We start from the raw sequence: 27,407 nt of genomic DNA, 5'->3' as shown, positions 1-27,407 counted from the left end.
AAGTACAGGAATTGATGGTCCCAAATCAATTCTCAGTGAAAGAAGTTTTCTGCACAGTATCCGTTACCAAAGCAACTGTAACACTGGACCACTTTGGGCATATTTCCACAAAAATACTAAGGGCCTGACTGGCCACGTAACTGCACTGCCTATTCTCTGCAGCACTTCCCTCAACACGGCTGTAAGGAGTACTGTTGGGATTTTGGGAAGCAGAGCACTACATTTCAGTTTAGTTATTCACACTGTGTTTTGTGGATAAACAGAAAATTTAAGTCCCTAGAGATCAATACAGCACTTCTCCAAAGGGCTTTATGCAAAATGCATACCCTCAACTTTGCTACAAAAAGCACACTTGAAGAGCTGCGAATTTCCACATGAAGATGCCTTTACTTCAAGTAATAACAGCACTTCATTTTGGACTATAGCTCCCCGAAAGGTGAAAAGCCTCTTAGCTTTCTCTCACCAATAGATAACTGAGGCTGAAAGATTAGGAGACTGCTACAAATCAGCAAGAAAAGATGCCATGAAATCACTGCTGAAATAAACAGCATATTTAATTTTTGAGGTGTAAAAATTAAGGTCTTTGAAGAAATTGGATGCCGAGAGAATAAAATGATTAATCAGGGAGCGAGCTTAGCTGGAGAGCATGCTATTTGTTTTCATAAGCGGCTGTCTTCTGAATCAACATTTCTGAAGCGTAGCTCTTGCTGGGACATGACTGAGTGAATCAGCTCCAACTCCCCCCCCCGCAGAGGATGCATTGTGGCAGCATCAACAGATCCCTCTCCCTTGTGGTGCTGCAGTGAATTCTGAATCCACAGCTCTTTATTCTGGGGCAGTCTGCCAGCGCCAAACAAAGATAACTGAGCATTTCAGTGAGGGTATGTGACTTAATTAACCAGGAGAATGAAAGATAGAATGGACATGCCTTTGCCAAGGTAGTGAGTGGAGATGAGTCATGGAAGTGAAATATGTGAGCCTCTACGTGGTTTCATAGACAGAAATACTTAGACATAATATGTGGACCTATTTTTCCTAGTACGTGAAAATAATTTCATAACATAAAGGGTATTTCTCAACACTAGCCCTTTGTGAAGACCATCTCACCACGTACCTCCATAGGAAGAGCGGCTATGATCCAGATGTCAAGTGGATCTGGAGCTGGTGGGGCCGAGTGTTCCAATGATGATGGCAAAGCTGGCACCAGGAACGATCTCGGGGAGCTCCCTGCCATGGGACTGCAGCCAGACACGCATCCTCTCCAAAACGCCTCAATGCCATCCTGGCTCATGCGTCTGGCACGTGGATGGAGGAGATGGAGATGAACGGGGATGCTGTGTTGGGGATGTGAGTGGTGTAAATGAGGAAGGTGGAAAGAGAGAGGTAGAAGGTAATGGTGAAGGCCCTGTTGCTCGGCTAGGAAATGCGTGTGCAGCACTCAGTGCTGAGCACCGACCTCTGCCAAGATCTCAACAGCTTTGCAACAGAGCAGAGAGCAACGTAACAGGGCTGCTTCAGCTGCCTGTCTTTGACAGCACCAGCCAAACGGGAAGATGAGAAAGAAATCAGGCAATTTTCATTAGTATAAATATAAGACATCTGCGTCAGTATATTCTTATACATATATGCACATATGGGTTTCCATCATCACTTCCTTTTTAAAAATAGTGTTTAGAACTCATGATGATTAACAAAACTTAATGCTGTATGCAAGAGAAGATGGATGAAGCCTCACAAAAGAGGTTATAAACAAGAAGATGCTTTGTGAGATAGGGGACATCTTCACTTGTGAGCAGTATTAAAACACCAACTTTATTCAGAAATACAGAATACATTTTTGAGGATATCCAGTTTACAAAAGTTTAAGACAAGGTTGGGTTTCAACACACAGCTTCCCTTAAAGCTCTCATACAACATCTTAATTTCAAGTGGAAAAGAACCCTCAAACCAGTAAAAAAGGGACAAACAAAGGCCACAGTTTTGTATTGAGATACATTCCAAGCAGAATCCAGCATGGTACTGAAATTCTTTCTGCAGTTACATATTTTAGTCCACAAATGCAATACAGCCTTGTGCTAACAAACATATTTCAGGTCTCATATGAACTGCAAGAAGAGCACTTGATTACAATTTTAGTTCCAGGCATATATGCAAAATAGCTTCCAATGAGCAACAGTTAAAAACAGTACTTGCCATTTGATCACCACTTTTAAAAAGACAGCATTAAATTCTTCCTTCATTTAGACAATTTTAAATATTCATTAAAATTAAATTCAGAATCAGTGTCCCTCTATCCTCTTCATCATTAATAGTTTTTCTTATCTACTAAAACCATTTGTCTTTTCTAAGATGCCTAAAAAGTAAAGCACACAAGATTAACAAGCTGCAGCATTAATTAAAATGAGAGTCATCATCTCTTTCCTCCACCCAACTTCTAAATCTATCACAAGGACCCCATTAGCTGTATCAAAGTGAAGTGGTGTAAATAAAACTGATTTAAAAGGAGAGGAAGAAACAATGCAGAATTACTTAAAAATTGCAGTGCAGTCGCAGCACTGTCATGCATTGCCACTGCAGGCATGAGCAGAGAAAATTGTTCAGAGGCAAAAACATTACTGCCAGTTTTCCATTAGCACAATACCAGAGAGTAAATTATAATTTGCCATACAAGGAACTTCATCTTATTATCAAGCAGATTCACTAATGGCTTCATTTTAAAATACACAGCACTCTGACTTCTACAGAGGTTAAAGATAATCAAAACTTCTGAAATTTAAATACATGGTTTTCAAAAATAATCCAAACCTTATTTCCAACAGCCTAAACCCAATTCCTTTATTTACCTCAAGCCATCATTTCTTCCAACTGTTTTACTGAAATCAAATTTATTAATTAAATGCTGCTCTTAGTGGAACTACTCATTACTGTGGTCACTACTGAATACAGATCAGGAATCAGAACTTGGCTCTGGAGAAATCTGTTTTACTTGTGTAAGAATCAGCCTTTGAAAGAACATTAATTTGTTTAAATATTAAGTATAAGAGAAAGCTCCTGGCGGACGCACCTCAAATTAAAAGGTTAAGAGCAATCACAAACAATAGAATGATTAATTCCAACTTCACCAGCTACAGAAGTCCCACTACACAGCACTTCATGAACGTTTAGCTTCAACCTTACAAGATGAAGATGAAGGAACTGCAGGATTTTCAATGAAATATTTAATTTAATCAGTGCAGTTGTTGCTACCACGCTTCTCCAAAGATTCCACTAAATAATGCAGCACAGTGCTGTACTAACACTACCAGAAGTGACATATTATAAACAATTTCAGTATGATACTAAAGCAATTTCCAAAGAAACCAGCTAGCAAATCTGTTACAGGTACCAGAAAACTGCAGTAAGATGAAAACTTTCCTTAAAGTTTTAGCATGCCTTTCTGGAACAAGATACTGAACTCCTGTACTTCTCAAAGTGGTCCCCAAAATTAACAACAAAGAGGAAGACAAGACTTGTTTCTCTTTTTGGATCTCTAGACAGTGATATATAACAACAGCCCCCCCAAACCAACATACAGTCAGAAAGGCACAATCTCCTTTTATAACTTGAATTCTAAAAAAACGGAAAGATTCCTATACAAAGATAAATACACCCTTAGCTGGAAGGGAAAAATTCACACCACTTAGAATGCTTCTTCCTTTTTTTCCTTTTTTTTTTTTTTTTAAAGTCCAAATGGATTATCTTAATGCAAAAGTGACACGAATATATACAACCTGAAAGTGTATCTTCTATATATATATATATATATATATATGTACATAAACGACAATGACTGACACAGACAGAAGCAGCAGGCTATTTCCACTCTTTTCCTACTTCCTGGCAATGCAAGATAATGTTTTTTTGATTCCAAAGGCAAACATGTTTGGTTTGCATATACTGTGTGTCAGAAGACATGTGAAATACAGTCTTCCATGGAAGGCCTGCAAGAGGGATATGTGCCACTTCAGTTACACAGGACACAACGATTAGTTTCACTAATACAGCTTTAGGCTATTTAAACAGGAAAAATGAAAGTCTAATGAAACCACTGTAAACTTTTCAGTAGCAAGTTCTGAAATCTAATAAAATGTTTCAAAAACTGCAATAGAAAAATAAGGCTAATTTCGTTAATGTATTACATTGTTTGCTTACAGAAGGCTGTGCAGATCCCTACACAAAGGCAACAAGAGGGACAGCAGGGTTTGGCACTCATTCCCATGCCCACATATGCTGTCACATCAACTATACTCAAGTTTGACTTACATTTAAAATATAGAGCAACTATTTATGTGACAGTGACAACAGTCTGCCTACCAATTTGCAAGGACTGATGAATTAGCCAAATCCTGCTTCGTGCATGACAGTCTAACTATACTGCTTGAGCTCCCACCAAGAATGGAATCTGACCGTGGCTTGCATGTTGTTTTACAAGGACCAAGAAGCATCTTCTTCAGTGCACTTCAGAATAGGCTGCCTAAGCCCTTAAGGAAAAGCTGCTGTTAATTTATTTCCAAATAAAGCCAAGACCATCAGCACTACAGTTTTACAGTGTCCCCACTGTGTCACCTCAGCCCTGGAAGGACCGCTGCTTTAAATCCATCTGGTGCCTGCCTCCCACATATCATGTCAGATGACTTCAGATATGGAAATAAAAACAAACAAAAACAAACACAAAACCAATTCAGTTTTATGTGTTGGAACTGAGACTGAACTTTAATCACTCCATTACCTACACCCACACTCAAGAATTCTTGAGTCCCAAGCATCTATCCTTTGGGAGAAAGATGTTACCTTAAATAGGGAGGAAAAAAAGCAGAGGCTTTGGAAGAACAGTAGTTTCCCTCTTTTCCATTAAACAGCAAAGCCTGTTTAATGACAGTGTTCATTACTCGGAAGATGAGAAGTGGGAAATGTGCTAATAGACAAACAGAAATAATTCCTCAAGACCAACTTCCCTCCGGACAAGAAAAAATACGCTGCATTCTCTTCTGTATATTAAGTGCAAGCACAGCACTGCAGCGGCATTAAAATTCAGAGTTTACCTTCCCTCTTTCCACTCTGAAAACCTTTACCTTTGAGTTGCTTTCTTGTGGGTGATTCAGCACTGCGCACTGAAACATATTTCATGGGAGACCATTCTAAGAATTAAAAGAGAAAAACTCAGATAAAAGTAATTCTGTTTATCTGAAGAAACTAGAATTTGAACCAAATGAATACGAATAATGGCAAACAATTAAGAAAAAGCAATGAGAACATCGTAAGAAAAATGTCAAGATTTTGAAGTTCTACAGATACAAACAGAACTAAACTTATGCAATACATGATGTATATACATACATACAGTATTAAACATGTGTATACATACATGACCACACGCTGACAAGCCCTAAACATTTCACCCACCTTCAGTTGTTTCAGAAATTAACAAACTAGTCATCCACACAGAAGTTTTCATGATGGATTTGCTTCAGGCTGGTTTTGGTGTTGAAGATGTACCTGGAAAAGTTTTGGTTTTGTATGCTTGTTATTTTTTAACTTTTATTTTTTATTTTTAAGAAGAAACATAGAGTGATGTTGTTTTGCCACGTCTGAAATCTTGAGCTGGTGTGTTAAGCTTCACTGCCTCCACAGTCAGCCTGAAGTTTGACAGATGAGCCAACCTCTGTGGTTTTCCTGAGAAAATCCATGCAAATTTGGCCTCAATACTAGCATTGGGGCAGAGGAATAAAAACAAAAAACACTTGTTTGCACAGTTATAGAGCTGTTGCATCGTCACAAGCTAAAACTGAAAGTTACATTCACAAGGAGAAAGTTCTAAGCAAGGAAGAGAAGGGCCATATACATTATCTTCTGCAATTTGAGTGCTGCCAGTGGGCTTAGCACTGGGCTTCTTTCCTCCTGAAGGGCTGCTTCTCTCGTGCTTCAATGACCACCACCTGGCACTAGGCAGCAGGAAGAAACAGTTCACAGAGGACAGGAAGCAGCCTAGAAACAAGAGATCCGGCATAGCTTTTGCGTGCAACGTTTGTCAATATTACACATGCACATATATACATTCAAATACAGTATATATTCTGAGAAATACAGCACATCAGTTCTTCAGCATAGCACCATTTCCCTTGCTAGTCTGAACTGGAACCTGCTTGCAGGAATATTGTCAAGAACTGATGCAACTCCACATTCAGCTCTCACAGCTCTGTCTCTGATGAGCACAAAATGCTGAATTAAAAAATTAACTTAACGTGGACACAAATCAAGTCGTTATTCAGGCACACGTCTGCCTGAACCTTATAGCAACAGCAAATTAACTACATGGACTAGAAAAAGAGCATCTCTTCTTGTCCATCCCAAACACTGGAGCAGTTACGCTTCTCTTTCATCAACATGGTTGACCAGAGAATTGCTTGGATCTGCTGTCCTCTCAAGAAGGGTTCTGTGGCCATCCATGCTCTCATGAATGTCTCTCGTCCAACCGCTGTCTGTGCCCAGAGGGCTTCCAGCTGTGGGGGTGTCTGTGCTCACCATGCTTCCTGTCCGAGACCGGTAAGGAGGGAGATCTGGCTGATTAGGGGATTCAGACTCAGAACAATAAGGGGGTGGAGGAAGGTCAAACCAAGGCGGTCTGCTGTAAGATACATAACGTAGTAAGAGGTTACTGGAAATAGCGGCATGGAAAACCGTACATAAGATTTTTTTCCAATAAAGAATAAAATGAGCAGTATTTCTTGGCATTTCCATGATGACACCTGTCAGATGATCTTAAACAGACCTTCCCATATTATTCATGTTATTCCAAAATCTCCAAGGCATCGCCAGGTAACAAGGTTTCTAGTCAGGATGCAACAGAACTAATGACTTCCTGCTGCAAGGAACATGCGTTGCCAAACAAATCTCAGCTTACCCTCCAAGATGAAGAAGTAAGAGTTTTTTCTTGTGTAACTTTTACACAACCTGAGAAGGCACTATAAAAGAAGTAAGGTAAGTAGTAGATTTGCATCTGTAGATAAAGATGCGAGCACAAAGCTCTGAAGAAACCTCTGCTAAGTGACAAAGATTAATGGCTTAGGCTCTACAAATAAATAATGAACTGAATTCTTCACAAGAATTTTTTTTGCATTCCACATACAAAGCAATGCTAAGTAGGCACAGAAAGGATGTGGTACTAGATTCAGTAAGACTATTTTTGGATTCTGATAGTAAAAAAAAGTAAAGGAATGACAGAGTTCAGCAGATTGATATCAGGTATCAGGAGCAATTAGTTCTGAAATTGCAGATGGTTTGCAGTGGCCCAGGTGAGAAGTGATTACAATCTGGACTGCTGTTCATTCAGTTGTCCTTACTAATGAAAAGATATCACTATTATGAATGTCAACATTAAGACAAGTAAGCTGCTGCCAAATCAGCAGAGAATAGGAATGTAAATGATTATATTATCATTCCTAGATCCCAGAGATTGTGCTAAAGAATGGTGACAGGGTGACAGTGAACAATTTGGATCATCAAAGTTCCCACTATGCCCTTTTTATGTACAAAGATGTCAGTCTAGCAATTTTATTTGGGAAGAGTTTACAGGCAGAGGTTAAAACAAAGGTTAATGATCTACAAATAAAACCAGTGTCACCAATACAAAATCAACACACCTGCAAAACTTCAAAGCACTTTCAGCTACCTAAGAAAAAAGAACAGAGCTTTCCATTTCAGAGTTTTTTTTTCTCCAGGTATAAAGGATCTATTCAATTTCTTGATGCAAGAAATGCAGATCTCTTCACTTTATGTACTTATTTATCACTCATCTCCAGGATGTATATATACATACATATTTTTAATAGTATGTCCTACCAGCTAGCTTTTGGCAAAAAATCCGAATTAAGTTTTCATGTGTTGACTCAAGATTGGCACAGGATATTATAAGAGGAGTTCTAAATTTCTTTGCGTTTTCCTGCTTCCACAACTGCACGTGCAAGGATCATGACTTCAGTTTGCCTTATGTGCCTTTAATGGTAATAAAAGCAAGTGAACTTGACAGAATAGCAACACAGTATCACCATCGAAAGCATAATAAGAATAAACAGGAAGCAGAAGCACAGATGCACACAGCTGCAACCAGTGTGAAACTTTGGTGAGAACAGAAATAGCTGCTGTACATACCTTTGGTCCAGCACAGCCTCTGAATAGGACGGAGGCGAGTCCAGATCCTCTGGCCTGTGGTAGGTCTGGTTGGACATGTACTGGATCCCATTGTTGACGTTGTAGGTAACGCTGCAGTGGTGTGGGTGATCAAGGACCACCAGCCGGGACAGCAGCACAGGGTGCTGCAGGCGATGCACTGGCAGGGTCATGAGATTGTTGCGTTTTCTTTGGTGATGCAGGACTAAGGCAAGAAAGGCCACCACGAGCACAAAAATGACAGAGCTACCAATGATAGCGTAGGTAATACTGGGGTAATAGAGCAGCTGATTTTCTGAGGTCACGTAATCTTGGCCGCTGCCTGCCTCTGCAAGACAAAAGGAGAAGAAAGCCTGAGATTCATTTCATTTTACAATTCTGTAAGACAACATACTCTTTCTGCTAGCATGCTGTGTGACAAAGCAAGTTTCTTAGCATATTAGAACTACATGCATGCAAAACAGAGACTGGCTGACCACCTCTCAGTTCATTCTCACCTGTAATACATGTCTCAGACAAATTAAGAGAGAGAGAATGCTGAAGAGCAGGAAAATACACTCTGGTGAAGCACATGCATTATCATGAAGTTCGCTCAATCATACTTTTCACTCATACTACTTTTTCCACAGGTTAGAACATCCCTTTCTGAGACATAAGCACAATTCCACAACCGTATCTGGCAAAGCACACTACAATCAGAAATATCATTAAAAGCAAAGATCAGGCTTTTTATAAAGTGGTACAACTGATCTTTACTTAGAACTTATGAAAAAAGGTAACAACTACATCCTTTGCTCCAGAAATCCAGCAGTCCAAACAGGTAAAACAGAATACAAATAGCTGCTCAGTAAATGATTATTTAGACATTTGTGATCAACAGACCTCCTGTTGGAAGTAATTTAAAAGTAGAAAGTGCTTCGGAACTGCAGATAAAATCACTGTTGTAAGCCTGGTAGACATGATACCAGTAAAAGATGTACAAGCTTAAAAGCAAAGAGGTCTAGGAAGGGAAGGACAAAAAAAACAAGCAAACAAATGGGTTAGGTTATAATAAAATGAGGAAAAGTAAAATGTGAGCAGGAGTGAGGGCATGGCAAACCACGTAATTGGGCTTCGATTTGACTTGGAAATGGACAGTCGAATGGCTGAAAATGGGAATTGGGTGGGAAGAAGCAGGAGCATGGTTGCAAATGGTAGCTTTATCAGGAAGACTGGTGATGAGAGAAGATGAGGAGATCAGAAGACGTACTTCACATACCATACAGCCAGTGCTTTATGTGCAGAAGGCACTGAGCAATCAGCAAAGTCACCAAGAATTCTAAAAGAAGTTACACAGGATTTGTTCAGAGCCACGACACAGGAGAAGGAATCCCTGCTCAGGGTCCAGAGAAACAACAAGGTAACGGAATTATAACATCTACATGGACCTTGAACTGCATGCAAATCTTATGAGGAAAAAAAAAGAAACAACAAAGAAAGAGGCAAAATGCAAAGAAAAAGTGGCTTAAAGAAGCAAAATGACACACACACTGATGTGACTGCCACACTTCAGTGCCAGGGCTGGGAACCTTGATCCATGTCAACACCCTGCTGATGAAGTCCAATAGCATCTAACAATTGCCTTCTCTTTTGGGGGAATTTCCATTCCTGTGGAGGCTGTAACTCCTTACAGACACAAAAATAAAAATGCTGTTCTGACACAAAACATTAATCTATCTCAAGCAAAAACACGAGGCTGAGTAAAAGCAAACAAAAAATCCTTGCACCCTTGACCCTCTAAAATCCACAAAATTATAAGGGGACCATCTATCCCAATTTTTCATTCCCTACAGCAAAAGGATGGGACAGTATACCTTAACATGATTTTTCCCTTCCCACCCACCAGCTGACAGGTCTTGGTCACTCAGAATTGCAAGTGAGCCACTTACAACTGTCTCTGGGAAAAAAATAATGAAGTGTACACAAAATGTATCTGACAAAGTAGAACAGTTTTCCTCAAGTACCACTTGTGAATCAAGACCCTTGGGGTATTTCTTGCAATGTTTGTTTTCACTACTCTACTTTCATGGTAAAACACAAAGCAACACTTGACAGCATCACTAAAAATAACTTCTGTATCAGTTAGGTAAGATAATACAACTGAAATTGGCTAATCCTTTAAACATCTCAATTTTAATCAAAAATAGTTTAGTAGAAGGAAGAGAAGGGAAGGAAAGACTGTACTGGAACTAAGAAAACATGATTATCAGTCCTGTTACCACAAAGAAAACTAATGCTCTGATATAGACATGCTCTCCTGTCAATACCACTGTAACCGCAGACCACAGAGCTGCTTTGGAGGCCACCTGTGAGCCACATTTCACCACGGAATAATCCCAGTTTTCTTGTCTATGACACACATCAGTGAGAATCCCTCATGAATTTATTTCCCCACACAGCAGCACTGGAGAGGAAGCAGAAATTGTTGTTACCTGTCTCTGGCTCACTTAGCAAAGTCAACAAAGTCTGCACAAAGAATGCAAGTCAGATCAGAACGGAAGAAATGAATTCATGTACATTAGGAAGCTTAATTACAGCTCATCACATGTTACTATGGCTTCTCTAACTTCACCTGCTGAATAATGAATTCTTGTCACATAAGACAGACAAGGGCCAGTGCTGGGAGTGGAGTGACAAGAAGATCATTTGTACAAAAACATCAACAAGTTTATATGCAAGGAGTGATCCATGGGTGAATACAGTTGCCTATGAATCTTTGGCACAAGGGAAGTAAAAACGTTATGACATTCCAGTAAAATACTACAAGACTTCCACTCATCTTGGTTCACCAGTTAAAGCACATGGGCAGAAGAGTGAGAACAGAATGCCTTTGCAGACCTGATGAGACATAATTAGTTACCAAGGGACTATTCTCAGCAACATGGTCTCTCCTCTTTATTAATCTTCATCTTATCAAGAAACGAAGAAAAAATGAGAGCAGTGAATTATATGTCAACTTCTTTTGAAAACACATAGGGTTATCTGTCTGTTTGGGATAGGTCCTTTTTAGGTCCTGCATGAAAAGCCTCCATAGATCCAAAAACATTTTGCCAAAAATCAGATGTTTTAAAGAGGAGAAAGAATCCGATAACAGCTTTAGGACAATATAGGGCTGGGGAAAAAAAAAAAACAAAACAAAACCGACCACTTGTTTTATCTAGCTTCAAAACCTTTTCACACAACAGTAGCCTAGCTATCTTACAAAGATTTGGAGCAAGTTTGCTCTTAACATACTGTTTTGCAGTTTTGGAATTACATCATTTGTTTGCCAGTAATTCTCTATTCCTTTTCAGGTTTTTAGTTTTACTGCCTGTGTTTCCATTTACTTCACCATACCTTTGAAAATAAGAGCAACCTAAGATATGTCTCCACTGGGGTCAGTATAGATCTCTCTCAACCACAAACATAGTGAAAATGATGCTGTTTTGAAAACAGCTGATTGGCATGGCCTTTGTACTAGCCCATAAGCAACACTGTTTGGGGGATCTAAATTAGCATCCCCATCAGTGCAGCAAGTACTAGTTTGTGCTACTCTGGCATGGTGCTGCGCTGAGGGGTACAGAAATACACTATGAAGAGAAAAAAATCAGGTTTTATCTGTCAAGTGCTCTTTCTTATACACTGGGCAGTGCTGAGTACTTTGAATACAGACATTTCTCTTTCTGCATGTAAATAATCCATCTCCCTAAGTGCGGAAAGCCTCTATACATACAGTGTACTATTGAAACACTCTTCTCCCACACCAACATATTTATTCTTGCCTTATAGGTGGACCCTCTGGCCATAAAAACAAAATTTTAAAGGCCTTTAGCGAAAGATGCTCACAAATGAAGTCCAGTGGTATTCCACTTCCCCTGTGGAGCAGTTTAAACCAGGAAAGACGAATCTTTGTCTCATCTTTTCCTTTTGCTAACAAAGTCACTAACTGCAAAAATGCTAAAGACTAAAGTAACATTACCTGAGCCTGATAGCTGTGCTTGACTTGTAGCCCTAGAGAAAACACTTGCCATCCAAAAGAAAAAAAAAAAAAATGAACAACCCTTATTGGTCTCCTTCTAAAATAACATCCCAGAACAAAAACTGCTTTATATAACAGCTAAAAGCAGCCGAACTACAAGACAGTTTTGACTGTAAAAGACATTTGGAGAATGTCTTTTCTTCCATTATCTGATCCTGTTGAAATGAACAACTTAATGATAATTCAACACACGTTCAAAAAAGCGTCACACATCAGAGATGTACGTCCAGCTACTGCAAGAGTGGAGGAGAACGCAATAAGTTCTTCTGCCATGCTTCTATAACTTGCTGAATAAAAGAAAAGCCACACATGCTCCCTTTCCCCTTATTACTTTATGTTGTCAATGTCTTTAAATTTGAAGAGAAGGCTTTGCACAAAGAGAAAATAGAAGTGCAAACAGCTGCTTCCAAAGATGTCATTCCAGTTTGTCCTAGAACTACGTGAGCATGCAGGGGTGCAGAAGGGAAGGATGGGAAGCTGACACTGCTTAAATGAATCGTACACATTTTGTACACTTCTTAATAGAGAAAAGGTGAGATAAAAACACCACCTGAAAAACCTTAGCCAAACATGCAATACTACTTCAGAAAGAAAAAGCTGCAACTCTTTCGTTCTGCTCCAGTAACTTCCAGCAAATGTTTACACATCACGGAAGGCACTGAACTGAATCTCTTGGTAATACAGCCATCTGCTCCCAGAAGCAGCCAGTATCATCCAGGTAGCTTTAGAGAATTTTCCTTACTTTTCTATTAAATACAATTTTGCAAGAAAAAAAGTTGAGCAGGAAGGCTAATAGAGTTTAAATTCGTGGCGTATTTATTCTTTCATGTTTTTTTTTTTTCCCTTAAGAAGATCTATGTTTTTTAATCACACCATGTATAAACAGTTTATCAATGCCACTTATGCCTATTAAACCTTATTACCTGGGAAATGCTGAATCCACAGACTGGAGATTTTTGGAGTGTAAAAAGCTTTGTGAATAATTTAGGAAAGGACTGATAAAGGAAACGTAAGGGGTTGTGCTCAGAAGACCATCTTATTGACTGTGAACAAATTTGCTGTCTCCAAGTTTTTGAAAAGCTCTGAGAGTAGCTGCATTAACCGCATTAGGTCTGCCAGACAGTGGGAAGAGGGTCTATTATTTTATCTTTCGCAATCCTCTGCTCAAGCCTGGCTTTTCACAGTTCATCAGAGAAAAAGCTTTTGAAATACATAATCTGAGCAGACATCCGTAGCCTTAATGAACACAAGTCACGGTCCATCTCCAACAAAGACGTTACTGTAACAACACATTTAAATTCCAACTGCTTAAAGAGCAGCTCTGCAGCAGGAAGGTTAAAGATGACAAAAATCAAATACAGCCAGGCAGAGCCTCCGTGCTATACTTACCTTCTGTGCCACAGCAACACCTAAGGCATCCAGGCTAAGACTTCAAGCCCCTTATAGATCTCACCTCTGATGATGTCACATGTCACTACAACAAGCCTTATGTAGATTTGTGCCCTGGACTTTAAAAATGTTCTTTATTCAAGTGATGGCCTTTCTAATCCAGTTGTTTTTGATCCCCTGCGTGCCTACCGCCCTTTTCCAAGCCAGAAACAATATCTATCCCAGACAGCCCAGCTCCTTTATGGAGTTTCATGCTCAGTTATCATTTATTCTCCCACCCCCAAGCAGCTTCATATTTGCCTTAGACACTTGCAGCCAGGATTTGTTTCCCACTGCATTTGAGGAGCATTTCTGCCCTGCTTTGGCTTTCCCTGTTTCATGCACAGAAGAGAGATTTGGTAATACAAGTGTTACATGTACTAAACAGACCTTAGCTATGGGAACTGGCTGAAACAATATGGTACAATTACATCTTTACCTATCAGGTGCTTGGGAAATGTAGCAGATTTCTAGGAAAGCAGCATAATGAAATCCCTTGCTTCTTCCACTTATGTCTACAGGAGTGAGGGCTTCACATCAAGGCAACACTGATGTGCAAAGGTATCCTGGCTTGGAAAGGTCTCAAGCTATTTCATGACATGCACCTCAGCATTCCTAATATCCATGAACTAGAAGCAGAGCAGCCAGCACATCACTTGAGGTGAAATGGAGCAGATGGTGGCTCTTAACACAGCTCTAGAAGTCACCCACTGGGCCATTTTCTCATAGTCTTCCTGGCTCCTTGGCCTGTTATGCCCACATGCAGTCTAGACAATGATGTCTGAGAAATGTTGGAGAGACAGTGATAACAGACGTATGCAAAATCTAGATGTTACTGCCCCTCTGCACTGCTGCTCCTTCCAGAGGGAACACAAGCTATGTGCAGAAGTGCTGTTTGCACTGTCTTGATCAAGTCACTTTGCAGACTACCCCACAGCTCTTGGTCTGCAGAAGGACACTAAGGACCTCCTCCCAAGTCCCTCTGTACTGACAAGAACTACATTTTCCACAAAAGCATAAGTATTTCAATATAAATCAGAAGTCTAAATAGCACCGTATGCATCTTTGCCTTTTCTTTCAGAAGACTGAAAAGACATTCACGACCTTCAGTGCCTACCTAAGGAAAGACTTCCTTTTATTATGCACTGCAGAAGCTCTGAGCAAGATGATCACTGTTACTGTTTAATAGAACCACAGGCCACACATAAAGCAGAGAACACACATATATACATACAGACTTACATACAATTGGCCAGCAAAGTACAGATAATCCTCCAGATAGTATTAGTCAGCAGAACTAGTAGCAGTCTCAGCATCTCATTGAGTACATCTAAATGAACACATTACCTGGGCCTCACCAGGCTTAAAACCTCACATCCTGACCACATAGCACATGAGCAGTGCTTTTAAGTCTGCAGTTGCTGAAAGAGCAGCTGAGTCATCAGACTGAAGATCAAGAGCTTCACCTCTCACATGCCCTCCTTTTTATCTTCTGCTGGGTTGGCTAATTATTCCATGCACTTCACACATTGCAGTTCAAACATTAAAATAAAAAGAAGGAAAAAAAAAAGCAAAGCAGCAAACTGAGCAAATAAGTAGAGAAGTGAGAACTACTTAGCAGTACCCATGGCAACTAAAGTTCTAAAATTAACTTGAGAGCAATGTAAAAGCCTGCAAAGCCAAGCTCAGCCATTGAGCGTGAAAACAAAAGGTCCACGCTTGGCATCTAGAAGGAAGCCAAGGAGGAATCTAAAGTATTACTAGAATACAGCTCGGGATCATTCTGACACTGATCCAAGCAGCACTTCCCAGACACAAGATAGTCCAAAAGGCTAGTTAACTTGATCATTAATGCACAGTGAGAACAGAAACTGAACAAAAGCAGGGACAGAACATAGAAAGAATGAACACTGTTCTAATAAAGTTCTCTCCTCTAGATGGAGGGGTTTAGTTACTTCTGTTTGTTTCTTTTTTCCTCTTTTTTGAAAATGGGCTGTCACCATCAACAAAAGCAGCAAGAAGTTTGTTAAAGTATACTTCTCATAACATTGTATGACAGAAAGAGGCCACTCAGCAAGAACCTGATGTATGGATATCTCTAGGGTTTCCCACTATTAATGCCCCCATCCCAACCACCCAGTTACATCTGTTCAGTAAAAGGAAAATCTCAAATAGCAGCAGCTCTTCCAAAATGCAGGCTAATGGCAGCCCAAGCTTATCAAACAAAGCAAGAACGTGTTTCAAAAGAGAAACTATGTTCTCTTCGTAGGACAAGTGTGCTCTTGGTGCCCTCCTCAAGAGCCATGACAACCAAAAGCATTGTGGATTCCAGCCCTGGTGTGCATCCAAATCAGAGGTAGCAGCCACTCATCTTGTACCACAGCCTGCTCCTTTTCCTCATCCTCCCAAGAGATATTCCAGTCTTGCCTTGTTCAAGTCACAAACTACTCCCAAACTGCTGGAGAAGTCCAGATTCTGATGAGTGTATACAATTTATAAGCAGTCTTACATAGTCTTGAAAGTTAAGATGAGAAATAATCATTAAATTGTTAATCTATAGCTGGATTCCTGAGGGAAGATCCATAACCATCTATGCTCTAAAATGCTTCTATAGAAAGTGTTACTTTAAAAGCATTAAAAACAAACAGAAAACCATAAAAACAAGGAACATAAACGAGAGAAAGAACATTTTAATGGAAAAGTTAATGCCACTGTGAAATTCAACCAACAAGACACAAGGGGACTCAAAATTAATCTCCAACAACAGACTCTTCTTTGCCTTTTTATTTAGCAAGTGAATTTTCTACCGAATATCTTTGGGAACACTGGAAAATTTATGCACACATGCACAGTCCTATCTCCTGTAAAGGTTAATTGGCATAACAAAAGTCTGAGGTAGGTAAGAGCCATCTTGCATCAGATCTCTGCTCCCTGCCAGTACCGCAGCACACACTACCAAGATTAATTCTCAAAGGTCATAAGCAGTTTCAAGTCCAAAGTAGGAAGAAAAATACATTTATCAAAGGCCATGGGTGACCTTGCCTTTCCTACTGCAGTCTGACCCTATGAGCTTAGAATCTAAGCTTCTATAAAACGCTGAGCTAACACTGGAATCATTTTTAACATCTAGAAGGTGAAAAAAGACGTCTCAAAACAAAAATTCAACCAATGAAAACCAGATGAAACATTTGTGTTTTTTACTGCCTGTTACTAAGGGATAGCTGATAACTAAGTTACACCACATTGCAAAAACAATACTGCTATCTTGGATGATTCTAAATTGTCAGGCCTGCAAAGAATGCACATTATTTCAATAAAATGCCTGGAAAAAGCTGAATGTGGGATGACGTACAGGACAGACGGGTGAAACACATTTTACAGTGTTTATTCTGGAGGTGGGTGAAAAAAGACACACTGTCCAGTGAGAATGTGCCCATTAATTTCTTCCTAGATGCTGTATTGGTGCTATGGACAGCTGGCATGTGAGAAGGATAATAAGGCTTGAAGACATGCGGTGCAGGGTTTATGGAGCCTGCAGAGTCAGCTGTACGAGACAAGGAAGACTTCTAGCATAAGTTTGATTTAGATACACTGAAAAGTAAGTTTTTAATCAGCTTTTAAATTCAGTCTAATCCTTCAAGGACTATTTTAAGGGATCTGCTCTGTGAAAAAGTGCTAGTGTGAAGCCTGTGCACTGCTCATGTCTTACTGTAATGAATCCTATCTTTTTCTGGAATTGTGAGAGGGAAAAAAAGTTGACAGACGAGCAGTGCACAAAACTTCATTATTCGGGGACAGTGCCCTGACAATTCAGAAACCTTTGGCAGGAGCTGCTGAGGCCTTACCCAGCCCTTGGTGCCACCCTGCAGTGAGAGGTTGGTCATCATCTACACAAAGAAGAGCAAGTGCTAGATTCTGCATCTGGAATGGAGCAGCCCTAGCTTTGTGTACCAACTAGGGACAGGTGGCTGGAGAACAGTCCCATGGAAAGGAATCTGAGGTTCTGGTTGGTGGGAAGTTTAACTTGAGTCAGCAGTGTATCCTGGCAGCCAATAGGGCTGACTGTACCCTGCAGTGCATCAAGCCTGGCACTGCCCCCAGGTGAGGGGAGAAGTTGTCCTGCTCTGCTCTTCTGCTGCAGCTTGACTTCCAGTACTGGGTATGGATTTGGGTGACACAATGTAAGAAGAACATAAAACTATTACAGAGAATCCAGAGGAAGGCTATGAAAATGGAAAAGGCGCTCGAGGGCAAGACGTGTGAGGAGCAGCTGAGGCTTCTTGGTCTGTTCAACCCAGAGCAGAGGAGGTGAGGGCAGGCATCATAGTTGTCTACAGCACTTCACAGGAACAGGAGGGGCATCGCTGAGCTCTGCGCTCTGTGATAGCAACAGGGCCCAAGGGAATGGCACCGAGCTGTGTCAGGTGAAAGTCATGCTTGGTGTTAGGGAAAGGTTCCTTCATCAGAAGGTGATGGGCATTGAACAGGCTCCCCAGGGTAGCAGTCATGACCCCAAGCTGCCAGAGCTCACGTTCCATTTGGAAAATGTTCTCAGACACTGTGTTTGGGTGGTCCCGTGTGGAGCCACGAGTTGGACTTGATTACCTTTGCAGGTTTCTTCTAACTTGGGTTATTCCATGATGTGGCCCTGAATAAAAACTAAAAATGAAAGCAGAGACAGATGAGAGCTGCTACTTCACTCAGTTCCCATCCCAACAGGTACATTACACGTCAGCCAGGTATACTTATCCACCATCCTCCACTGAATGCTTCTGGGATGCAACAGAAGAAACTAGCAGCAAATCCACCCATGTGAAAAGTGCATCATGAGAGGCTTTGATTCTTAAATTTGTTTCTTTAAAAAAAAAAAGAGTTGTTCAATGACCTTTCAGCTCCAAGCATTATAAACTCAGCATACAGCAACAAAATCTTGTCAAACTGTGGCCTCAGAAACTTCACTATGATCAAGGTACAAGGTCTCAGCAAACATCTTGATTATTTGCAAATCAAACTCTAAATCTCTAATATTGTAAAGTATAAATAATATATAAAAAGCAATAGCAAAGATGACAGCGGTTGGTTGTGAAAGTGGTTACTGCACTGCCCAATTTAGCTTTCCCTGTCAGAGGACAGTGAAATCAGAGGGAAAAAAAATCATTAAAAAAAAAGAAGTGAAAAAAAAAAAAAGAAAAAAACAGAAAAAAAAAAAAATACACAGAGAGAAGCATGGAAAGCAAGGCAGAAAGAAAATAGAAAAAAAGCTGCCTTTGAAAGTGAGTGTACAAATGGGCTATTATTAGGGAGCATCTGAAAGGCATTAACATCAGGAAGATGAAGATAAAATTGTGTTTTTCATTCTTTGCTAAAATCTCACTTGATCAGAAAATATGACACTGAAAACAGGGAGTTAGAGGGGACTGTTCAAAGGCTGCAGTTGCCATTGGTTCACTACACAACAGAAAGCTTCTTAGAGAGCCCAGAGGGCTGTTCTGGATCTGATACTATTCAGCAAGCATGCAAGTGACAAAGTAGAGAGAACAGGCTTATGCAGTTTGTCTTAGGCAATGCTAGGAGCGCCCTACCGGACAAGATTAAAATTCAAAACGATCTGAAAACAGGAGAAACAGTCTGGGACAGATGAGGTGTCAGCTGAGAATAAGGTGTTAACTGACAGTGAAAAACGCAGCCCCAAACACTACTCAGCTTCTGCAGGGTGTCTCTGCTGATTAAATTCAGGAAAACACATTCAAACAAACAAAAACAAAAGAAACGCAACAGACCAAGAGTTTGAACATTGAGATTGAGAACATGAATGCTCAGATGTTCAGAAGACACTATCTACCAAGAAAGGTTGTTCAGGCTTGTTCAGGATCAAGAAAGTTTTATAATTAAGCTTTTAACATTTTTAATACAGAAGCACCATGTTTTGGATTTGAAATGAAAGAGAATCAAAACAATACCTGCCCTGACTAACAATATGAACTCGATGTTTTCAAAAGCTGCAGGAAAGCATTCCAAATGAATAAGATGAGAGATCACATCTTTACTTCATGCATCTAATTGATTAGAGCTGCTACCTTTGTGTTCGAGCTCTAGTAGCTGTAACATAATCACGTGCCTCCATGCCTTGTTCTCACTTTGATTTCTGCTTACCCTGCATGTTATGGTGGCTTTCTAACACTCCTTTATTCCTCTAGGAAAGTTTCCCAAAGTTCTCTTTTTTTTTTCCTGAAAAACATAAAAAATACTACAGATTTCAACCAACTACAAAACCAGGCTGAAACTGAACCACACCCTAAAAGGCAACGCCACACAACATTTCATCAATTTCCTAAGCTATGTCTGTAGCTCTGTGCCAAAGGCAACTTTCCAAGGCAAAGATAATGAAGTACTGCAACAGAGCTCTCCTTAAGAGACTTCACACCTTCAGCTCTGGAGATCTTTAAGAGCATGACAGATAGGAGAACAAAGAACAATGTAAATAAAGCTGGCCACACTTTAGCCAACAATGTTCAAGAGTATCTTTGGAGGTCCCTTGTGACTTTTGATAGTCCTGAATGCATATGGTGGCCTGTAGTCCAAAAACAGACAAAACGCCTACCCTTGCCAGCTATAAATCCCAAAGCACCCCCACAAGATCCAAATTGAGGTTATTTCTCCAAGTGACCAGTTTTGCCAAGAGCGTCTTCAGAAAAGCAGAAAAATAACTGGAAAAAAAAATCTCTAACAGCGATCACAGATCTCCTCATTTTAAAGAATTTGCTGTTGTTGTTGCATGACCTCGTTCTACTGCCAAGTTCAGCAGAAGTTCACACTTCATTGATTAATCTATAAATCGTACAAGTCTTACAGGCTAACCACTCATTAACAAAGGAAGGAGGAGCTCGTCTCCTTTCATGTTTAAAGAAGGCTTGGATATCTTTCCATTGTGGATGCATTCAGCATAACACTGTAGACAGTAAATCAAGATATTATAGTACCTGGGACTTTATCCAGAACCTTCATTCCTCTTTGTGAAATATGCATTATAAAAATTTTGGTCTCACTTCAGCAAGTTTTCACATAAATAAATTAAGCAAAAAAATATTTTTAATTACAGAATGAAGAAAATTGCTGCATTTGATGAAAGATTGTTTATTCAGCACTGACAAGCGCAGCCTAATGAATGTGAGAGTGCCAGATTTGTTCTCACTGGAGATGAAGTCTTGCTTTTTGTTTCCACAGAAATTGTAGAAACATTTATTTTCCCCCTGACCCTGGCTGACTGACTGAGCTAGTCACACTGAATTGTGCAATTCTAGGTATGAAAAGCATTTGTGTGCAACACGAGAAAGAAAAATGTCTTTTAAAATTTGTAGTAAGAGGCAGGATTCATAATTATTCATCACTATGTTTAGATAATTATTTTATGCAAGGACAAATGAAGAGGCTTTTGGTAGCTATAGCTCACATTTTGCATGGAAAGACTGGAGGCAAATAATAATGATTAGTACAGCTAAGCATAGTTTAAAAGGCCCTGAATTAGCTAATGTGTCACATGAAAATGAACTTTTATTGACAGATTCTTGGTCTAATGTACAGCAGTGGGAAAGAAGGTTAATAAAAAACTGGCTTATCACAAGCAAAGGATATTAAATGTATTGTTGGATGATTCTAAAAAACCCCAATGAAACCACGTTTGAACTGTAGCATCCTATTTTGGTCAGCTTACTTGAAGACAGACAGAATTAGGTTGGTGAGAGTACAGCATCAGAAACAAAGATGATGAATGGAGAAATAGGGTTTAAATATCGAGAGGAAAAAAAAAGTAGGATTTATTCAGTCTTGAGAAAAGATGATTAAGAGGAGACATGACTGAAGCATTTATAATAGCCATGGGTAATAAAAATTAAGCTTGGTGACTCATTTTTAGACTCTTGGGCAGACTGCAACTAAAGGCAACAAGACTAAAAGGGAATTGATACAGGACGAATTTAACAATACATTTCACAGATAGAAGGGTGAATAGGTGAAATAATGCTGCATCGCTGTATTTAAACAAAAGCTGAGTGATTGTATAGAATTGTGTTCTGTGGAATAACCATATCATCTGGAAGAAGCTTCTCAGAAGCATCTTTTGTAATAGCTGGAACATATATTATAATTTCCAGCAGTAAGAAACAAAAACATGTGCAACATCTCCTTTATAGTACTATGTAGATAATTACACTATTTCTTTTATACTGCTCTTCCTTCAGAATAATCTGATTTACAGAGAAAACACAAAAGCATTACAGTAATGCAACAAGATAGGTAAACATACCCTTTACCTAAAAAGCAATGTTCAAACTGCTAAACCAACCCACCTGCAGCTGCAGAATTAAACACTGTCAATCAGGATGAGAACTGGGAGTTCTCAGCATTCATCACTCTTCTCTCCATACACACTTTTAAAGACATTTGTTTTGTCTTTGCTACCACAAAAGTGGCAGTTTTATTGCTTTGCTCTAAAAGCAAACTTGATTATTCTTTCAGCTACTTGGTACTGTCCTCCTCAGTACCCTGCTGTATGCTAACGTGCAATGGAAAGCATCCATGTGCTCAAGACAGATTGATTTAGCAGGTCTAAATGTCAGATCACAAACCTGACTAAACACAGACCAGAAAGAAAATAAAAACTAACAAATCATACCAGATCCTAGACTAAGTGGGACCATCAAATATCTAGAAGATAGTAAAAAAACAAACCACACGCACCTTATGATGCTCTTCTCCTTTTCCTTTAGTCTTTCAGCTAATTTTTATTTCTGCAGGTAAGGACCCAGCAAAAGGATCTCTAGAGGCTAAGGGCCTGACTCTGATCTCAGCATCACTGAGCTCAACAGCATCACTTTTGCCTTGTGATATTAAAGATCGTGATGGTTCCTTGAACTCATACTCACCTGTGCAAGACTACACCATTCTCTTTGAACTGTTTAAATACCCAAACAATAAAAGTGCAGCTTGCTTTGATCAGGTTTTTCACTCAAGTTTCAAGATTAGGAGAAGCAGGACATAGTGATTACCTATGATTCATGAAGTGACAAATGACCTTGGAGACCTCTGCATGGAAAAATGAGACCCTAAGAAGGTTTTTACACACTGTGGGGTGCAACCTCCCTGCCTCAGGAGTTTCACAGCAGTTTTGAAGGGATTAAAACAAAGAACCGCCTCCATAACTAAGCCAGCTAAAAGTTTAATTAAATACAATTGCTTGCTGCGCTTCCCTTCCCCAAACAGCCTCATGCATATTCATCACTGTAATTACAGCAGCAAAAAAACTCCACAACTAATTATGCCACACGTCTCATCTTCTGTATGCCTGGAATTTTTTACATAATTACTACTGAAATTAATTGCAAGTTAGTTAATTTTGCACTTTGTCCTTTCAAGCTTAATTGAAAATTAAAATTTTTCAAACCAAGCCATTCTTGTAAGCGTGGTGCTTTTACCTCTGATGGTGCCATACACCAAAACACTCTTCTAATTGCTTTTAGTAACATAACGTAGTATAGAGTACTGTAAACTTCATCATTTAAAGTAAGAGCCTGCTGCCCTAATACAGATTTACTGTATGCTTCTCACTTGCATACTGCACAAAGAACATTCAACCTGCCCACTGCCATTTGCCATCCTCCACAATCCATCCATGCCATCCCCTGAGCCATGAGCTGACTTGTCAGTGCCATGGTTAGTTTACATCAAGCTCAGAGCTAGCATTTTTTTTTGACCGTGGTTCAAACATTATGCCTAATATTTCAAGGGCAACTGACCATTCTGGATGTCCAGTTCAACAAGGGAATCTGAAAAAGGTGTCAAATATTTCTTCCCTTGAGAGGTCAGGGAAGAGGAAGAATCAAGTAGGAAAGCCAAATTTCAACTTTGCTTAGAAAAATAATTTACTGAAACATTTTGACTTAGCCTTGAAAAATAATTGTCCAGAAGCACACACTCCACATAGCTTTTAAAAAACAAAAAACAAAAAAAGAAAGAAAGAAAGATCAACGATATCAATATCAGCTTTTAGGCCCACCAAAACAATTCACTAAACAACAAAAAAGTCAACCTATTTACTTTAAATACTTTCGCCAGCGTTATCCTGAAGCTTCAGTCGGGGTGGATTTGATCAAATTTAAGCTTTTTCTTCTGTCCAAAAACAACTTGCAAATGTCCAGTCAGGAGATTTTCAAAAGGACAAGGCAAGTCTGCAAACAAAGCACTTGTTCCTTACTCCTCCACAGTCTCTGTAAGCCATTTACTTAACTCCACGGGTAAATTTTCTGTTATAATCTTTCAAGATTTCACTACAGGAGCTAGAGGAGGATGAGCTCAATAGCAGAAGGCATGCTGTCTCCATCAGAAAGCAAATTGCTCTGAAAAACACAGCTTAGCAACAGCCCTGTGAGCAAGACATCATTACATAAAGAGAATAAAGTAATTTTATCAGTTTTGCAATTCTGCAAGAATTCCTGTTGCTCCAACAGGGCAAACGATCTGTCCACAATGAAATGGTGGCAAAGATCTATACTGCAGACTATCCTGCCAGGAATGGAATTAATCACTACTGATAACTTTTCTTTTACTTCTTAGGGGTGAAGACTGGTGTCACCAAAAAGCAAAAGGCTGAAAAGGAACACCTCAGATACAGTATGATGGCAGTAAAGATCTCACAAAGAAAAAGCTGATAATAGCAACCTCATATGCAGTAAATCCAGAATGCCTCAGAACCTTGTTGTGACAAAAGTCAGATCCCAGACAGCGGGAAGCCGCCTCTTACAGCATGCATCAGTAGTGATAAAGTCACGAGCAAAAATGCTGAATGACAGGGCACATGGTTAGAGCAGCCCTGGACCCTGGCTACGGCAAGAGACAAACGTAGTTTCATCAAGTCAGGAAGACATGCACACTGTGGTGAGTGACTGTATCTGGAGAGCTGTCATTGTAACGAAGGTGGAACCTTAATGGCCAAAAGGAATTCCCTGATTTAAAACTCCAGCAAATAATGAGTTCCCAGGGTGCTTGGGGAGTAATTAAAATGGTAATTAAAAAGAAAAGCATTGAAAGTCAAGAGCCCAAGAATGCCAAAAAAGCACTTTCAGTAAGCGTCATTAAGAGCTACAGTTAGTGATCCCTCACCAGTAAAGCAAATGAATACGGTATTTGTTCTGTCTCTGTAGCCTAAGAGCTGCTGAACCTGCGACCCATGTGTGCATTATTAACCAGGAGGTTCTGAATAAACTAGACCCCTCTGTAGTGTCAGAAAGCAATGATTTCTGTTTGACAGATAATCTGCAATTCAGCGATGAAAGTCTCCTACTTGTCTACCATGTGTGATGTAAAAAGCAATATAAAACTTAAATACACAAGCATGCTTTTATAGACTTCCTCTAGTTAAATACTTTACAACTTTTAAAATTGCAAAGCTCTTTGTAATCAAGTCCAATATTTTCTTGATTCTTTTTTTTTCATTCTGCTAATGGTTAGCAATAGTGTTACACAGACATACACACAAAACCACAATCAACGGCTGGGTGTGAAATCCTTCCAATTTTTATGTACACTGCATCTTTCATCTAATGAGTCATCTGTGCCCCTATTCAGAATCTGAAAAATACATGCTAGGAACATTCTAAGCTAGTACTTTTTTTCTAAAGACATCCACTTGCATAACTAAATACTAGACTAAAACTCATTTTAAAACCTCAGAAAAAAAGAAAAAAAAAATCAGATGTCAGCCCAGCAAATGTTGACTGCCATTTATCTCAACTACCCACCACAGTACTTCCACTTTAATTAAATATCAAATCGGTCAAGTAGGTATGCAGATTTAATTACTGCTGCAGTTTAAAATGAGCTTGATTCCCCTTGAGACTAGTGAAGGTTAGTGGGATGACCTCAGTCTAATGGAAAATCCTCAGTTTGGCAAGTCAATGGACACAGGAATTTGTCCCCTCAGGCACAGTTTAAATATCATTCCCAGCAATGCGCTGCTCCTAAAGAAGTACTGGTCCAACATGGTTAATTCAATATACCTGAGATCTACAACATCTGAACACCTGATGGAAATAAGTGAATAGGACAATTATAGGGAAATGGCTTGTTCAGAGTTAGCTTTGTCACTTCAGTACGAGTGGGGTCCATGTCAGAAATCCTGAAGCACTCTCAGTTTTGGCTGAGATCTTCTCTGCCTCTGTATTCTAACCAACCAGAGCCAGGGGTCCGATCACACCAAGTGCAACAGTCAAAGCTCTTGAAAGGGATGGCGGGTACTGCAGCAGAGAGGAAAAAGAAGAGGGAATTGAGGGAATAACTTCAAGCCAGAAGAGAGAATGGGGCAACTAAGGGACAGAAGTGTCTTGAAGCATGCAGCATCCCAACAAAGGATGTTTCCCATCAAAAAATTCTGAATGAGGATTGTCACTCAAGTGGAGTCTATGCAGACCTCTCTGTTCACATAAGGGGCTTGGAAGAGACCAAAACCATACCTAGCATGACATCTCTCCTCACATATGTCCTAAAGGGACTTCTAGGCTGGCTGTCAGAAACCCAAAACCCACTTCACTGATTTTGAATCCTCTGTAAAAGAAAAAGCTGTGTGCGTATCCATTCTTTCTCTGCAGCAACATCTGGGACCAAGAATCTCAAAAAACTCTGTATCAGATGCCCAGAACCAGAATTACAGTCTCCAAAACCAAAGCTAAGTATTCCATGAAAAGCAGACAGCCACTGAGAAAGTATTTCAACATATACTCCTCTCGCATTTAAAAACTACAGATGTTCCTCAGTATCTTTATAAATCTACTCTAACACTCTGTCTAGACAAAAGAAAACACAGAACATACAACATGTGACACTTTTTACATCCCCTGTGGGATGTTACGGTTTTGCAGACTCAGAAAAATTGTGTAATTTTGAAATTCACTTGGAATTTCAGGAAGGCTTTCCTGCTCTTGGTAATTAAACCACAATACTTTAAGAAAAAGTAGCAGGTGACCATACCCAGAACAATAAATAAACCAGTTCAGAAGTAACAATGTGTAGAGATGAAGGGGAAATCAGTGACAACTTCTGTGCTGCACGCCCTTTTTAATACTGTATCTTTCACAAGGACTTGGAGCTTGTCATTCCTTGTACAGAACAAATATTTTACATGTTCTTCACTGCATCCTAATTCCATAACAGAACTGCGGCATTATGACATTTAACAGGCAAGCAGAATTTTTCTGTTTTCTTTCACCAGCATCTGATAGCAAAGTATTTGGGCTTATCTGCTCAAGTGAGTTCAAATCCAGCTACTAGCAATGAGAGGTTCACCTGGGAAGTGGGAGATGCCAATTCCAATCTCGTCTCTTGCTTTTCTATACAGTGCAGCATATAAATACATAAGGGTGTACGTGAAGCAGAGAAGAGAATATAGTGCTGCCTCCTCCAAGCCACTTTTGCAGCATATTGCCTCCTGCCCAAGGACCCTCAGATCCTCTCCCACAAAGGAGAAATCTGACTGAGTGTTTTGTCTGAATCCATACTCTAACTGTTCTAATGCACTGTGATTTGAGTCACTTAGGATGAGGGCAGCAAGGTGTTTCATACCCTTGGCCAAAGATTTGACTGTGACAGAGGATGAAAGGAAAATCAGCCTACCCTGGCTCTTTCTGAGCCAAGTGGACGCAAATGCTCAGTTTGTGGTGGAACTCAATCC

The 27,407-nt window shown here is 39.8% G+C and overlaps 1 protein-coding gene across 1 annotated transcript in view; it reads right to left on the bottom strand.

Moving 5' to 3' along the window:
• Positions 1 to 1,810: 1,810 nt before the first annotated feature.
• LDLRAD3 (low density lipoprotein receptor class A domain containing 3) overlaps positions 1,811 to 27,407 on the bottom strand; it is a 58,151-nt gene continuing 32,554 nt past the window's right edge. Inside the window, exons 4-5 of the mRNA XM_042862316.1 lie at positions 8,188 to 8,533; positions 1,811 to 6,664 (exon numbers count right to left, since the gene is read on the bottom strand). Coding sequence (XP_042718250.1) covers positions 6,403 to 6,664; positions 8,188 to 8,533 — 608 coding nt within the window. The 3' untranslated portion in view covers positions 1,811 to 6,402. The remainder of the gene's footprint in view (positions 6,665 to 8,187; positions 8,534 to 27,407) is intronic.

This window comes from Lagopus leucura, unplaced genomic scaffold (assembly GCF_019238085.1).
Source record: "Lagopus leucura isolate 7727_CA_CO unplaced genomic scaffold, USGS_WTPT01 Super-Scaffold_1, whole genome shotgun sequence".
Classification (NCBI taxonomy): Eukaryota; Metazoa; Chordata; class Aves; order Galliformes; family Phasianidae; genus Lagopus; species Lagopus leucura.
This window is presented reverse-complemented; position numbering and strand designations above follow the sequence as displayed.